Source organism: Neltuma alba, unplaced genomic scaffold, assembly GCF_004799145.2.
Source record: "Neltuma alba isolate B1F8T4 unplaced genomic scaffold, ASM479914v2 tig00012727_pilon, whole genome shotgun sequence".
Classification (NCBI taxonomy): domain Eukaryota; kingdom Viridiplantae; phylum Streptophyta; class Magnoliopsida; order Fabales; family Fabaceae; genus Neltuma; species Neltuma alba.
This window is the reverse complement of record NW_021637149.1, coordinates 395,402-409,429: the sequence shown is the minus strand read 5'-3', so window position 1 is coordinate 409,429 and position 14,028 is coordinate 395,402. Positions and strand designations below refer to the sequence as shown.

Here is a 14,028-nt window from a genome sequence, read left to right as displayed (position 1 = left end):
TGATGAGTTATCTCATGACTTTAATTTTTGTTATTTAGTTTCATCACCTGTTGATCTCTCTGTGAACTTTGGTTTGGGTGTATTTACTATTTCGCGTTGTTAGGCTGTCTGTACTATTTTTTCTGCGTCGAGCTTATGTGCTTCGTATTGGTTACATCGTTTTGTAAAAGCCCGGATTCTGTGAACTTGTGTGAAATTCTGTGGACGACCTTTTATGAAATAATTATCATATAACAAGAAAAGTCTGCTTTATAACTCTCTACCCGTTGGCAAATTGACAACCACTAGTGTAGAAAATCACTGATTAATGTTGTCCATCTTAAGGAAGTTCCAACACATGAACCTTAAGAAGCATGACTGTTGAAGAGAAGAACAAAAAACAAAATAATAATGAAGTTTTATTAATTGATTCAGAAACGACGACACAATGGACTCTATTATAGGATAAAGTAACAACAAATCCCACATTTTTTTGCACTCGTGAAGCAATTAAAGGACCTATGTTAACTAAAGAGGAGGACTTAACCACCCTTTACACTTAATCCATACACTAGCTAAGACCTTTATCCATGGGATCTTAGAATGATTAACCATCTAATTGTGATCCTAATTAATTAAGATAAGGTTATAATGGAAATTGATGGGAGCAAACCAAAAAGGTAAAAAAAAAAAAGGGGGGGGGGAATCCTGGATTCCAACGCAGCATCTCTCAACGTACGTCACGCATCTTAGCTCTTTTTTTTTTTTTTCCCGGCGTGGCGCATCTTAGCCTCTAATGTGATCTTTGCCTTTTATCGTGGGGGGTGGGGGTTCCATAACATGCTTTTGTTTCCTTAGTTGGCATTCGCGTTTTTTATTATAATAAATAATTAACTGTTTTACACAAGTTAAAAAAATTGTTAAAATAAGTTATTATCTATTTTTGGTTATTATTTTTTACTTTAAAAATTATATATTTTTATTTCAAAATATAAAAATATTAAAAAGTATTTGTATTAAATCATTTGATTTTTGAAAAATTATGCTGATGCTCATTTTAATATAATAGAGAGGGTTGTACCTACACGCCTATTCTTCAACCCAACAATTTCTCCTAAAAAGGGAGAAGGAATCCTATTGGAGAGAGCGAGTGTGTGTGTGTGCTACCCAATATGAAACTTGTATCCACACCAAGTCATATCCGCTCGCATCTCTAACATCTTAACAATCTCCTCAAGGTGGTAGGCTTAACATGCACAGAGATCTTTTCATTGGAGGCAATCTTTTTCGAGACACGATCGGACACTAAATGTAGACGCCTCTCTCAGTGAGAATTTGAACATTAGTTTACTATGTTATGAAGACTAACTCCTTCTTCTAAACACAATTCTCATTTAAGCAATGTTAATTAAAAAAACTAGGTAGCAAAAGGAAGACGTCCCTCAGCCCAGATTGTGCAAAGTCTTGTTTCGATGGGACAAGGGGGTCGGATTAAGGCCGGAAGGCAAAAGTTGTCGTTGCACGCAGGCACCATGCTATGAATCTATAGCAAAATAGTTTGTTTTTGTTCAGGTAATATGGTGCATATATTTTAACTGTAAATGGATGACACATATAAATTTTTACTGCTTCATACTAAATCAAAATCCCACAAGAAAGATCGTCGCGTGCAGTGTGTTTTCTAGTTACTGCTCGTGTCTTGTGAATATTATCAATAATCAATATCAACATCAGAATAAAATCTAAAATTTATATAAAATAGTATTATTCGTAAACCATAAATAGTATACTTCTACCACATTTCGTACAATTTTTTATTCTTTTAATCTTTCTTCAGCAATTTATTAAACTCCTTATAGCCTAGATTTTCCTTCGATCTATATTTCTACATCACTATGGTATTTGGATTTTTTATTATTCAATTTTGATCATTGAGCGACATCATATTAATATAACAACATTTGGTTGTAAGTGTTATTTTTAGTATATTTTGAATATCTCCATGCAATGCATGGAAGGACAAAATGAAACTAGACACCATCAGCTATATGAAAAAATCTTCACTGAAAAAAAAAAAAGGAAAGAAAAGAAAAGAAAAAAGAATCATGACTTCAAATGTACTTGCTATTGAGCCTTAAATTAAAGGTGTTTGAGAACCATAACTCCAAATCCAATGCCAAGGAAAGTGGCAATGGAAATGCCAAGAATGCCTGCAAGAACGCCAGGAACAACCAGAGATTCCCAACCTTTTGCTTTGGCCATTCCGCAGGCAGTCGTAGGACCTCCTATATTGGCATTGGATGCTAATAACAACAGTTTCAAATCAAACCCAAACAACTTTCCGAACCCAAGAACTATAACAAGATGGATGGTCACTTGGATTAGAGCAAACATGAAGATACTTGGGGCTGTCTTGATGACAGTCCACACATTCCCACTAGCCCCAGTCACTGCAAAAAATACCTGAGCAACATTTTCTCATGTTGATTAAGTAAGGTCACATCACCAAATTAAAGAAAATAAGGTCTTCATAAGGTTTCAAGGATTTTGCTACCTGAATCAAGAGCAGTGCAATAGTATGACCAGCAGGTCCAAGGGAACCCATTTGCCTTGGGAGGACAGTGGCTAAAATGACTATGATTGCTGTGACTCCTGGAAGAGTTGCTCCTTGAATTCCAGATATTTTTGTTAGGTTTTTGGCAGCTTTGCATACTAAAAACGATGTGGCAAGTGCAGTGGCAAACTGCAACACGGGTATCTTGCTCCCATCGCTGGACTCTATGTACATCGCATCATCTGCCAATATTAGCTCTGTCGTCAAGCCAACTTTTCCATTTGACCATTATATTAAATTAACAGTTTTAATTTTAGCCAACATAAGAGAAGAATAGCTGGATCTAGATTCAAGATACTCCCTCCGGTCTTTTGTAGTGTGCTACACTTCATAAGATATTAAGCAACTATTGGAAAAGATAAATAGACGCTTATCTTGCAGCCTAACAGCATGTAAGAACCAGAAAATCATACCAGTAGTTGAGGCTGAAGCTTCAGGAGGTATGTTAGAAGCCAATGCAAACAATACCATGATATGTGTAACACAAATAACATTGTCTGCAGCTACTCCTGCTGCTAAAACTGAAGCAGACAGACCGAGCGCCTCTGAAATGGCAACATAATTAACAGCTACAGCAATCAACCCGAGCAGCCAGGAAAGGGACAAAGGAAACTCATTCAGTTATTTTATCGTCGTTGTAAAAAGGAATGAATTAAAAAAAAAATTGTTTTAGGGAAAAATGGCTAAGACTAAAGTTCTAAACTCAGCATCTACAGAGTTTTATGTACTAAATTCATGATGCAAACATAATTCAACATAAGCATCCGTGAAGTCATGCTAAATTCTTCATTCTCGTTGCTGCACGCCAACTCTGTTATACATTCATGATCGATCATTCATCGGGCATCCCTTATGAAATATTACGTATATATGATAAATATGAACGTCCTAAAAAGATACAGAATACATAAGATAAAGTACCGCACCAATTATAATACAACATTAACACCAGAGAAAGATGGAGTTAACATAAAACCTGCAATTAATGTAACAGATTATTTGTACCCGTACTTCGGGCACAGACAGACTAAAATTAACTTCGTCTCAACTTTTTGAGGAACTTACATCCACCAATATAGCTGCCCATGAGAGCTGCTGCTACTTTCCAGTTGTCAGGACCGAGAGACCGCATTGGCACTATTAAGAACGCTACTAGAGTTCCAACAATAGTGGCAACTGCCATTCACATGATTAAAATAAAATTAAAAAAATTAAATTCCCATCATACTGTTATAATTAAACAATGTTTCAATGTCTAGGTCTCATTGTAGTCTTGTATTTGCCTCTGTTAGGTGTTAGCCTGAATAATATTACTGTAGCAGTGCAATTATAATGCTACGTTTAATCATTTGATTAGTGCGTAAGTTTAAGTGCAACCTTTTCATGTTTGGGCATACAGGACTCTCCCAAGCCCAAGTAACTTAAATCACCTGAACCAAGTAAGAAAGTTAACAGTAGGGTTCCTGTGGAGTGCACCATGTGGCGCAAGTTTGCTCTAAACAATAGCAAGGGAATAACTAAGGGAAGCAGAAACTCCAAGACAATTGCGTAAGCCGGCGCATCATAAGGAAGTATTCCTAGATTACTTGCTGCAAGGCCAACAAAGGTGCTCACCAGGGCAGCACTTACCATGCTTCCAACCCGCGTCTTCTCCGACCTTGCATTTCACGTAAAATATATTCATTTTACAACTAAATCACCCAGATATGTTCATTTACATTCTACTATTAAGTAATTAAGAGGAAAAAGAAGTCTAATTTGAAAGTGGATAAATTCAGAGAATTTGTCAGCAATGACAGCTTCACTTCGAATAGCAATAACAAATAGAATTGATTCCCAGATTAACAGAGGTTTAGAATTTGTATAACTAAGCTGACGGCTGTCATACAACTAGCATCTGTTATATCATAACATAACACGTGCTTAACTCTAATGTACCACTGTAATGTTTTCGCAAATTACACAACAAATTGACTATCGTCAGAACAGCTAAGTCAACCTTCTATTTCAAAAGTAAAATTCACATTTAAATTTTCCCACGTTTCCAGAGCAACCAAAAAAGAATAAGAAGGCAGAGATGAAAAGCACCATGTTAAAGGTGCCTAGCTGTAAATGATACAAACAGAGCACCATGTTATTACCAGAGACTAAAAGCACCAATGGTGAAGAGAGCGGACCATGTGCCCCAATGATCATCAGGAGATACGATGGGATATTTCAGCTGCGACCTAACTGTGAAAAGTCGAGCTGAAGTTGGCGTCAAAGTCAGCCTCTTCGGAAATGGTCTTGTGGTTCTTTCAGACAAGGTTTCAACCTCACGTGGCGGGAATGGGTTGAGGCTGCCGTAGCGGGAACAGTAAGACTGACGGTGCCGCGACGCGTTTGACGATGAGCGACAGAGGACGGTGACACCGATGGGCGACGGCGTGGCCAAGGCCGTCATTGGCAACGGAAATTTCAGATAGAAATCACTGTTATCTGGTACCGCAGTGATTCTCCCTGCTTCCAGCTATCGATAAGGTTTTTGGCCCCAAAAAAATACCGATAAGATCTTCGTAAAAAAAGATACAGCTACAATGTTAACTGCTTTTTTTTAAAAAAAAAAAACCCATCGATAGCATCCATGGGGCAAACTGGCAAAGAGGCCCATGGTTTGCACATGACCACTGTTTTTCTGTCACACTCAAGTCTCATGTTTTTTCAACCAAAAAAAAAAACCGTACGCAAAATCGATGTGAAATTTCACCCCAAAAAAAATACTCCTCCGGTCCTAATTATAAGACCCAATTGACTTATTTGAGGAGATTAAGGAAGTAAGTTAAATTGGTTATTTATAATAAATAAGTGTTGTTATTCCTAAAATATCCTTGCTAATTAAATATATTGGCTAAAACTATCATTATTAGAAGGATTATCTTGGAAAAAATGCATAAATATAAGAGAGAAAATGAATTGGGTCTTATAATTAGGACCAAATAAAAAGTCAAATTGGATCTTATAATAAGGACCGGAGGAGTATAATAATAAAAAAATTCTAATAACAAGTAAGTAGTATGGACATTAATACTATATCTAATTCTTAATATAAGAATTAGATAATTAATTTATAAAAATTGAGAAAGTTAGTTAAATTAATTAGTTGTAATAAATGAATATTGTCTTTCTCAAAATATTTTTTGTTAATTATATGCATTGAAATCACTCTTTGATTTGGTTTAAGAAGAAATGGATAAATATACCTTTGGTTTGGTTTGGAGAAAAATCAAATCAATCCAGCAAATTCGTTCAATTAAAAGAGAAGTTCGATCAATTTTATTGTTATATCGTTTTTATTTAGTTTTTGGTTGCTTTTTTTTTTTTGGTGAAAAGTTTTTGGTTGCAGTAGATCGTTCAATTGGCCTCACATGATACTTAAATGATGAATTTTGTTCTCCTTTTCATGATATCTTAAAAATAAATGTCAAATGTGAAATAAAACAGTTGATGATCAGTTTAATAACTATTATTATAAATCTAGACCTAATTTTGAAAACAATCTAAGTTAAATTGAAAATACGAATGTTTAATTGAAAACGGTTCTTAATTGTGATTATTCTTATCAAAGAGTCTCAATTCCTCTTATTGAGAAGGTTGCGGAATCTATTCCCATGTAGTTAGGGAGAGTGGGTATTGTGTTGGATGTGTCAGTAGATCTTTTTCCTACAGAGAATAGTTGGGACAGGCGAATCAAAAACAATCAAGATTATTCTCCCTGAAATGTTATTTTTACTTATGATCAATATCCTAAATCAGGATGAAAAAATTTAAATCCGAAGCTTGTAAATGTTCTGCAGTACAGTGACAGCAAATCCAATTCCTAAGAAAGTTGCAATGGAGATTCCAAAAACACCAGCAAGGATTCCTGGGACGATGAGGGAAGCCCAGCCTTTGGCTGTGGCCATCCCACAAGCTGTGTTAGGGCCTCCAACATTAGCATTTGATGCAAGGAGCAGCAATTTGTCATCAAACCTCAGAAGCTTTCCCACACCAAGTATCACACCCAGATGAACAGCCAAGTGAATCAAATCAAACACAAAAATGCTTGGTGCTGTGTTGATCACATTCCATAAGCTCCCGCTTGCACCCACCACCGTCAAGAATACCTGTTCCCATGAAAGACTTAACATCGTCAACATCAAATTCAAATCTCGTTTTTAAGGATTGAATTTTGAAGTTGATGAAACTGAAATCTAAAGGGCTTGAATTGGTTTGGAAAATCAAAGGCTGAGCCAAACCGGTGGCCTAAGAGGTTAGCATGGAATATGGTCAAGGTTCAAGGTTTCCATATGATAGCACAAGAGAAAAGAAGTGTAGCAAAAAAGGAAAACACAGAGAAAAGCATTTCACAAAGAATAACTGACCTGCATGAGAATTAGAGCCATTCCCTGACCAGATGGTGCAAGATAAGCAAATGGGTTTGGAAATGTTGTTGCCAGCATGACAGAGATTAATGTAATAATTGGGAGTTGAGCTCCTTGAATTCCCAAATAGTTTGTGAGTAGAGTGGAAATCTTGCAGATAGCAAATGACACAGTAATAGATGTTGCCATCTGTAACACTGGAAATTTTTTGCTATTCTCTGACCCTTCATCCAATTTAGCACCTGCAAAAAGTTCCTTGATGTAAATTACCACTCAATTACTTGATTCAAACAAGGCATTTTAAAACGAAAGAATTGTCATAGCTAGATTACCATGTTAAATACTTGCAGAATAAGCCAAACTGTGAACACATAAATGTGAAAGTATGCTAGCCAGAAGTGAGTCATGTTAAAAAAATGTGTCTCGAGTAGACTAGAATTTGGCATACCTTCTGATTTTTGATCTTCTGGAGGCAGTCTAGAGGCTAAAGCAAACAGAGTGGCAAAAAACACAGCATTTAGAACATTATCTGCAGCTAGCCCAGATGCTAGAACGGAGGGAGAGAGGCCAAGGGCTTTGGCAACAGCAACATAATTAACAGCTATATGACATCAAAATCAGAAAATATGTTAATATGAAACAGAAGGGCTTTGGCAACAGCAACATAATTAACAGCTATATGACACCAAAATCAGAAAATATGTTAATTATGAAACAGAAAATCGAAGCAGATAGGCAGCAATGATATAATTCCGAGAGATAACATGCTCTCAAGATTTTTCCTATCTTAATGAGCCAAAGAAAAAAGGAAATTTTCAGCAGAAACGAGAAAGAGTATCCCATATGTGTGCGTGTGTGTATGTTTCTCCATACCCATTTGTAAGAAGCTGTTGAAAGAGTCAATGACTTGATGCTGCAAGTGTAATGTGGAAATCTGTCCACGTGCATGTTACCAAAAAAAAAAATTGTCCATATATGTACTAGCTCTTTTTTAAAGGACATGGTGAAAAGATGCCATAAGAAACCGGTCCTAGTTTTAATCGCTATTTTAATGTGCTCAGTAAATAGTGAAACCTTGAGACTAATCCAGGAGAACATCAACGGTTGACATAAATTACCTCCACCAATGTGTCTGCCCATTAAAGCTGCTGCTATTTTCCAACTATCTTCACCCAGCGACCTCATTGGCACCAGAAAATATGCCACTCCTGTTCCAACTATAGTTGCAACTGTCATATGAGGGACAAGTTAGAAATGTCAGCATGAGATGGAAGTGGAACAATGTGATTCACCCTCAGAATATCAGGAAAGATAACAAGAACAGATATCAACTTCCTTTTTACAAAATTAAAAAGATTTTTGAAGATTTATAACAGGGTTAGCCAAAGAAACAATGCGCTGAAATCTGCATGGAGATTCTACATTCACAGTCCTCTCAGTACATCACAATTCAGAATGTCAAGTGACATATAAATAGCTCACTGAACAGAACAAAGCGCCTTGGCATCCATGGTAAGGAAATTACAAATTTATGGAGGCAAATAGAGTATACCTGAACCAATCATGAAAGCCAAGAGAAGGGTTCCAGTTGATTTGATGACACGGTACAGATCGGCTCTGAACAACATGAGAGGAACAATCAAGGGAAGTAGGAACTCCATTACAGTTGAGTATGCCGGAGCATCGCTGCCAACGATTCCAAAACTGCTAGCTGCAAGCCCCACCAAAATGCTGGTCACACACCCACTAATGGCACTCCCAATCTTCGTGTTTTCTGACCTTCACCTCCAAATAATATATTGCAGTCCTTACCATGATTAGTTTCAATAATACCTTAAGTGCAAAATAACCTTAAGAAACTAAATTCTGATGTAATAATTTTTAATAATGTCATAGAAATAGAACTGAAATAGGCAGCAAAAAGATGAATATGTCGAAGAGTCAACTTTTGCAGAGGTTAGCATTCATTACGTACCATATACCAAAAGCACCGGAGGCAAACAGAAAGGTCCACATACCCCAGTGGTCACTGGGAGAAACAAGAGGGAAGCTTAATTTGGATGTGACCCTTGCCGTCAAAAATGGAGCTGAACGTGACTTTCTATAAGGATCAGTATTGGTCGTGGTAGGAACAGGGGACAGAAATGGGGTTCGGTTTTGACTACTCCTCATCGACTCTGATGACAATGGGTCATGAGAGGTGGAAATTTTGGGAGAGAAACTGACAAGATTTTGATGAGTAGACGAACGATGAATTACGCGGCACGTTGACGGAGGAGACAATGGAGTGCGAAGAAGAAGCTTCGAAGCCATTAGACAAAAACAGAAAGCTTAGCTATTGTTATGTATGGAGAAGCATGTAGCGGGAAGTTTTGTTATAATAAGAACGTATTAAGCAGAGCAGTAGAACTATTAAAAATGGAAATGGGGTCAAGGAAATATTCGATTCTGATGTTATTGAGAAAAGAGAAGAGTCCGGTGAGACAAGCTGCAGCTGCACGCATGGATAATCCATGTGAGGAGAAAGCAGGACGAGAGAAATAGCATTTTTAAAAGGAGAGTTGCTCTGAGAGAAAGCAGAAGTCCCATTCTTCAATGATGAATGTTAATTATCGCTTATGAATCGTGCAGGTAGTGGCGACAAACTCTGCCTCCATATATATGTTTCTTTTATGGGGATTGTGTGCCGAGAATTCTTTAAAAAGAGAAAGAAAAGAAAGATCACGTCACCAATTGTGTCCAAATTAGTCCTATTCACTAGCGATCAATTAATTTCATTCCATTAGTGCTCTTAGATTTGGTTGTATGCATGAAATGGTAAGCATGCTTCTTTCACAGAATCAGTCTACTCTATCAGACGCCTTATACTTGGTCAGATGTAGATTCTCCCTGTTCTAATGTTTACGTGAATATTAAAGGTTTAATGTATAAATTTAAATTAATCTATGTCTACGTGTGGGCGGGGGAATTACGGAGAGCTAAATGGTAGTTGGGAGAGGATGTTCCTGATCTTCTTTCAGGCCTGAGCCCCAGCAGAGGATCATGCTGCGCGCTGCGATCCGTCTTATCTCGTTACTAGTATTTTCAATGGGGCTACCCCACCAACGGACCCATCCCCACTCACCACCACACCTTCAATTTAAAGGCATAGCACAGAATTTTCTCGTTTTTGCTGCTGCTCTGCCCATGGTGTGGAGCAAGCCAATCTGCCAGCACGGATGGAATCCTGGCATGAAGCTTTCCCATTAACAGATAATGATATGAGAAGTTAGAGAACTAAAATATGGCATCACAGAAATATCCATAGCTGGCTTCTAAAATGTGCTAGTGCAACTAGTTGTTAATATAAAAATTAATCATTTAATTTAAATAGATTAAAAAAATTAGTTAAATTAGTTATTTATAATAAATATGTGTTGTCTTTTTTTTAAAAAACCTTACTAATAATATGTATTAACTAAAACTATTATTTTATGAAATATTTAACATATACAACTATTATAAAGACCATCTTAAAAAAACAATGGATAAACGTAGAAACAAAGTAAATTGATATCTTGTCTTTAAAACCGAATTGAATCAAATTAATTCTTATATTAAGGAGCAGATATCGAATAACAAATCGCTGTACAAGACCCCGGAGATCCTCGGGTGCGCAAAATATGAGACTATGCACGGAGCAAGGGGACCGTCCAGTATCACAAGGACTTCATGCAGACAGCGGATTAGCAGAGGAACAACCATGCATCTGGAGCCAGTTCGATGTGACAGAATTTTTTGCCTACAAAATTTTTTTCAGTAAGCTAGTAGTCAGCCCCCTTTATTATTGCCGAAATTCACATGCGATCATACCATTTCTCATCAAAGAATTTCATATCACGTAAAGATATACCCTAGCCTTTGGATAATAGTAAAGCCAAGTCATGACCGGAAAACAGAGAAAAAGCTGAGTCGCATATATTGGTGGCTTAACAAGAGTCGACCATATGCAGATTCAGGCACATAGCCCATTGATATTTTTCAAGTCATTGAATCAAATCCCTGGTTATACAAAGTTCACTGACACATTTGCTTCAAGATACATCATCAGTTAGCTTCTGCTTCTTTGGCCTAGAGCTCTCCTCCTCTATTGATTTCAATTTGTTCTTTATTGCAGCTATTTTTGCACTGCGACTTGTCTGTCCCATGCCATTACCGGTAAGGTGTATCTTGTGCCCTTCTCCCGTGACTTTTGATGAGTTATTGGCTGTTTCTAACAGGCACTTCTCACTCGCAAGCCGAACAACCAGTGGCCGGCCACAAGCTAACTTCCCATGCATTTTCTCCTTGGCCAGTTCTGCTTCCTGCATACTCACTTTAATAAGGAAAATCAGGGATTGCTTGAAAAGCACAACGACTAAAATACACAGTCCAATTACCTCTCTTGAGCTATACTGGATAAAAGCAAAGCCACGGGGCTCCCCACGCTTGGGGCCGCGAGTGTGCCATAAGAAATCCTCAGATACAATCTTCCCATATGGAGAAAACATCTTTATAAGAGCTGCTCTGGGAAGGATGAAGGGAGAGAAATAAGAATGTGCATGAAAACAGGGGCAAAAAATCATGTCTCACAGCGATATTAGTAGGTACTTACTCTGTTATTCTAAGATCAAGGTTCCCGATATACAATCTGCTTTCACTTTTATCATCCACATAACCATTGGGATCCTGCACTCAGTCATTCCACCAAATGATGTGCCCAATAATGAGATGATGACATGGAAAACGATAGAATGCACCACATCAGTTCCTCAAGTTTCTATCAACCAGTTGGAAAACTCAAGGATTCCAGAAGTTTAAGATTGTTTCCAAAGTAATTTCTAAAAAAAGCTCTTGACAGCAGGTCCAGATTCCTAAAGCTAAGAAGTTTAAATGGAACAAAAATAAGCATGTAAGTAGAGCAAGATATTAGACATAGAACATACCATGACAAGACGTTTGCAGTAAGGTTTCTTCCAATACTCTAAGACGTCAACTTTGCATCACCCTACATGCAAACAATTCATTGTAACTAGCTTTAGCGAGACCACACTTGAAAAAATTAAAAACAACTAGCTCAATGTAGTCATGGACACACTTAGATGGAGTTAACATAAATAGCCAATTGTATGTACTATGCATTTCGTCATCACTTTTCACTAAGGACCCCTTTGGTTGGGCGAGATTTTTGCAGGGGGAGTGGAAATCAGTCTCCTCTCCCCCTGATCGCGCGTTTGGGTACATAAAGGGAGAGGACAGTGCAGCAGTGAGGGAAGGAAGTGCTTCCTTCAAACGGAGGAGAGATATTTCCTGCTAGAGGTAGGGGAAGCTCGGTCTAGGAAGGGAGGAGGAGACAGATTTACGCAGCCACCAGTGAAGAAGCAGAACAGGTTGATTAAGAGGCACATGAACCGAATTTACCCAGAAGAAGTTGAGCATTGAGATATTTAAACAGATTGATAAAGAGAACTTAATTATGCTCAACATTTTCAGAGACTGAAAAATTATTTGCAAAGAAGAAGCATAAAAGATTTGCCAAGTCGAACATCAGCAAATTGTCCCCTCAAACTCAAACTCAAACGAAAATCTTTGCTCCACACGGATGTAATAGCCAAAGAGAACAACTCCAATCGCACCATTGAAAGGTGGTAAGAAAAGAAAGATTTAAGTGGATGGCAGCCAAAACTTAAAGGCGAAAATTTCACCCTCCAACGCACTCAAAACTACCAGTTTTCTATTGCCTCCCTCACCGCTGTCACCACCGGCGTCGATTCGCTCTTCTTCATCAGGTCTCAGCTCACGGCCTCGTTGTGGCACCGAACTCCCGCACCCTTGAGTTCACCTCGTCGTTCTCACCCAAATGAAGGCCCTAGCCAAAATTGTTTGGGCCCCCTCACCACCAAAACCGCTGTTTCCGCGGGCTACGATTCCGTCTTCTCCAGTAACTCTCAGTCGCCGGCTACCCGCGCTGCATCCAAAAGCCCCCGCCCCCCAGTCAGCCGCCAACCCCTCGGTCCTCCTTCGGCGTCCCACCTAAAACAGGGGTCATCAATTTTTATTTTTATTAATCTCTCTTTTTAGCGTGTGTAATCTTTTTTTTCTCTGGTTTTGGATGGGCTGGGCTAAATGCGGGGAAAGCAGCCCAAAAAGTTGTAGGAGGCCTACGAAGGAGATAGGACGGTCAATCCAACAATATCATTGCCCCATTGGATCATCACCAAGTTGTATCTTGCACAGCTGTCTAATTCATTTATATACAGCAATTTTGGTTTTTTTACATTCCATTTAGTTAAATAGATCAAATCTAGTTTGTGGGTCTGAATGATGATTCCTGACTGGGAAAACAGTTTTCATCCATAGAACTATAACCAATATTGATCAAAATCTCTATTATCATCAAATATCGTTATTAGACTAATGACATGTTATCTCTAATCATCTTTTCTCGATAACAAAATTATAGAGACATTTTTTTGTTACAAGAAAATTTGTGTAAGTTGGGTTTCGGGAGTTCACCAAAACTAAGGCACGCCTTCAAGCTCAAAGAATGTTTGCAGAGATACTTATAGATCGCTCAACAAGTACTTTATATTGGCAGGAGAATTTGAACTCATAACATTATAGGTTATAAGTTGACTTTTTAGCAGTTGGATGAACTCTCATTCTTGTTGGTAATTATAGAGACATTGAATCAAGCTGGTTATATTTCTATGAATCCAAAACTTTGAATAGTCTTTGTGATGAATTAACTAACCGAAAAAAGGTTTTGTTTTTTAAAAAAAAAACCTTTGGGCCCATTTGAGTTTCTGTAGTCTTTTTCTCAATAAAATGATTGTGTTAGGTTTGTTACCTACCTTTTCATTCGAGGATCATTTTCGCCTCAATCAGCGCGCCCACACACGTTGGAGATATGAGATGTTGTACGCCCGCAAGAAAGAAAAAGATGAAATATGAGATGTTTAATATTTACTGCTAGTCATTATGAATGAACAGAACAAATCATAAATATAATCACTA

The 14,028-nt window shown here is 37.8% G+C and overlaps 3 protein-coding genes across 6 annotated transcripts; all 3 read right to left on the bottom strand.

The window, feature by feature from the left end:
• Nucleotides 1-2,024: 2,024 nt before the first annotated feature.
• LOC114730275 (uncharacterized membrane protein YjcL) lies at nt 2,025-5,095 on the bottom strand. The gene is made up of 6 exons (XM_028917322.1): nt 4,735-5,095; nt 4,024-4,250; nt 3,659-3,769; nt 3,007-3,162; nt 2,534-2,775; nt 2,025-2,442 (listed from the first exon to the last, which is right to left on the bottom strand). The coding sequence occupies exons 1-6, from the start codon at nt 5,034-5,036 to the stop codon at nt 2,119-2,121; spliced, it is 1,362 nt and encodes a 453-aa protein (XP_028773155.1). The 5' UTR covers nt 5,037-5,095; the 3' UTR covers nt 2,025-2,118.
• Nucleotides 5,096-6,396: 1,301 nt separating this feature from the next.
• On the bottom strand, nt 6,397-9,165 carry LOC114730286 (uncharacterized membrane protein YjcL-like). The gene is made up of 6 exons (XM_028917334.1): nt 8,969-9,165; nt 8,546-8,772; nt 8,112-8,222; nt 7,427-7,594; nt 6,994-7,235; nt 6,397-6,735 (listed from the first exon to the last, which is right to left on the bottom strand). Exons 1-6 carry the CDS (start codon nt 9,163-9,165, stop codon nt 6,397-6,399), a joined length of 1,284 nt encoding a protein of 427 aa, XP_028773167.1.
• A 1,704-nt stretch (nt 9,166-10,869) lies between these two features.
• LOC114730354 (probable RNA-binding protein 18) lies at nt 10,870-12,819 on the bottom strand. Of its 4 annotated transcripts, XM_028917410.1 has the most exons (5): nt 12,697-12,819; nt 11,958-12,019; nt 11,627-11,700; nt 11,412-11,538; nt 10,870-11,336 (listed from the first exon to the last, which is right to left on the bottom strand). In XM_028917410.1, exons 2-5 carry the CDS (start codon nt 11,958-11,960, stop codon nt 11,067-11,069), a joined length of 474 nt encoding a protein of 157 aa, XP_028773243.1. In that variant the 5' UTR covers nt 11,961-12,019; nt 12,697-12,819; the 3' UTR covers nt 10,870-11,066. The 4 variants fall into 4 exon arrangements, with proteins under 4 accessions (XP_028773243.1, XP_028773245.1, XP_028773244.1 ...); XM_028917412.1 differs by lacking the exons at nt 11,627-11,700; nt 12,697-12,819 and having other exon boundaries at nt 11,412-11,533; nt 11,958-11,979; XM_028917411.1 differs by lacking the exons at nt 11,958-12,019; nt 12,697-12,819 and having other exon boundaries at nt 11,412-11,533; nt 11,627-11,671.
• Nucleotides 12,820-14,028: the final 1,209 nt, after the last annotated feature.

Excerpts from the sequence above, each read along its gene's own strand:
- LOC114730275 (XM_028917322.1), bottom strand. The coding sequence starts at position 5,036 with ATGACGGCCTTGGCCACGCCGTCGCCCATCGGTGTCACCGTCCTCTGT. Across the intron at positions 3,770-4,023 it reads AACTTTCTTACTTGGTTCAG|TTGCCACTATTGTTGGAACT; the intron begins GTGATTTAAGTT and ends TGTGAATGGCAG. Across the intron at positions 2,776-3,006 it reads AGCTTCAGCCTCAACTACTG|ATGATGCGATGTACATAGAG; the intron begins GTATGATTTTCT and ends TAATATTGGCAG.
- LOC114730286 (XM_028917334.1), bottom strand. The coding sequence starts at position 9,165 with ATGAGGAGTAGTCAAAACCGAACCCCATTTCTGTCCCCTGTTCCTACC. Across the intron at positions 8,773-8,968 it reads TCCGGTGCTTTTGGTATATG|GTCAGAAAACACGAAGATTG; the intron begins GTACGTAATGAA and ends TTGGAGGTGAAG. Across the intron at positions 7,595-8,111 it reads GGGCAGACACATTGGTGGAG|CTGTTAATTATGTTGCTGTT; the intron begins GTAATTTATGTC and ends GATGTCATATAG.
- LOC114730354 (XM_028917410.1), bottom strand. Across the intron at positions 11,539-11,626 it reads CTTGATCTTAGAATAACAGA|AGCAGCTCTTATAAAGATGT; the intron begins GTAAGTACCTAC and ends CATCCTTCCCAG. Across the intron at positions 11,337-11,411 it reads TCCAGTATAGCTCAAGAGAG|GAAGCAGAACTGGCCAAGGA; the intron begins GTAATTGGACTG and ends GTGAGTATGCAG.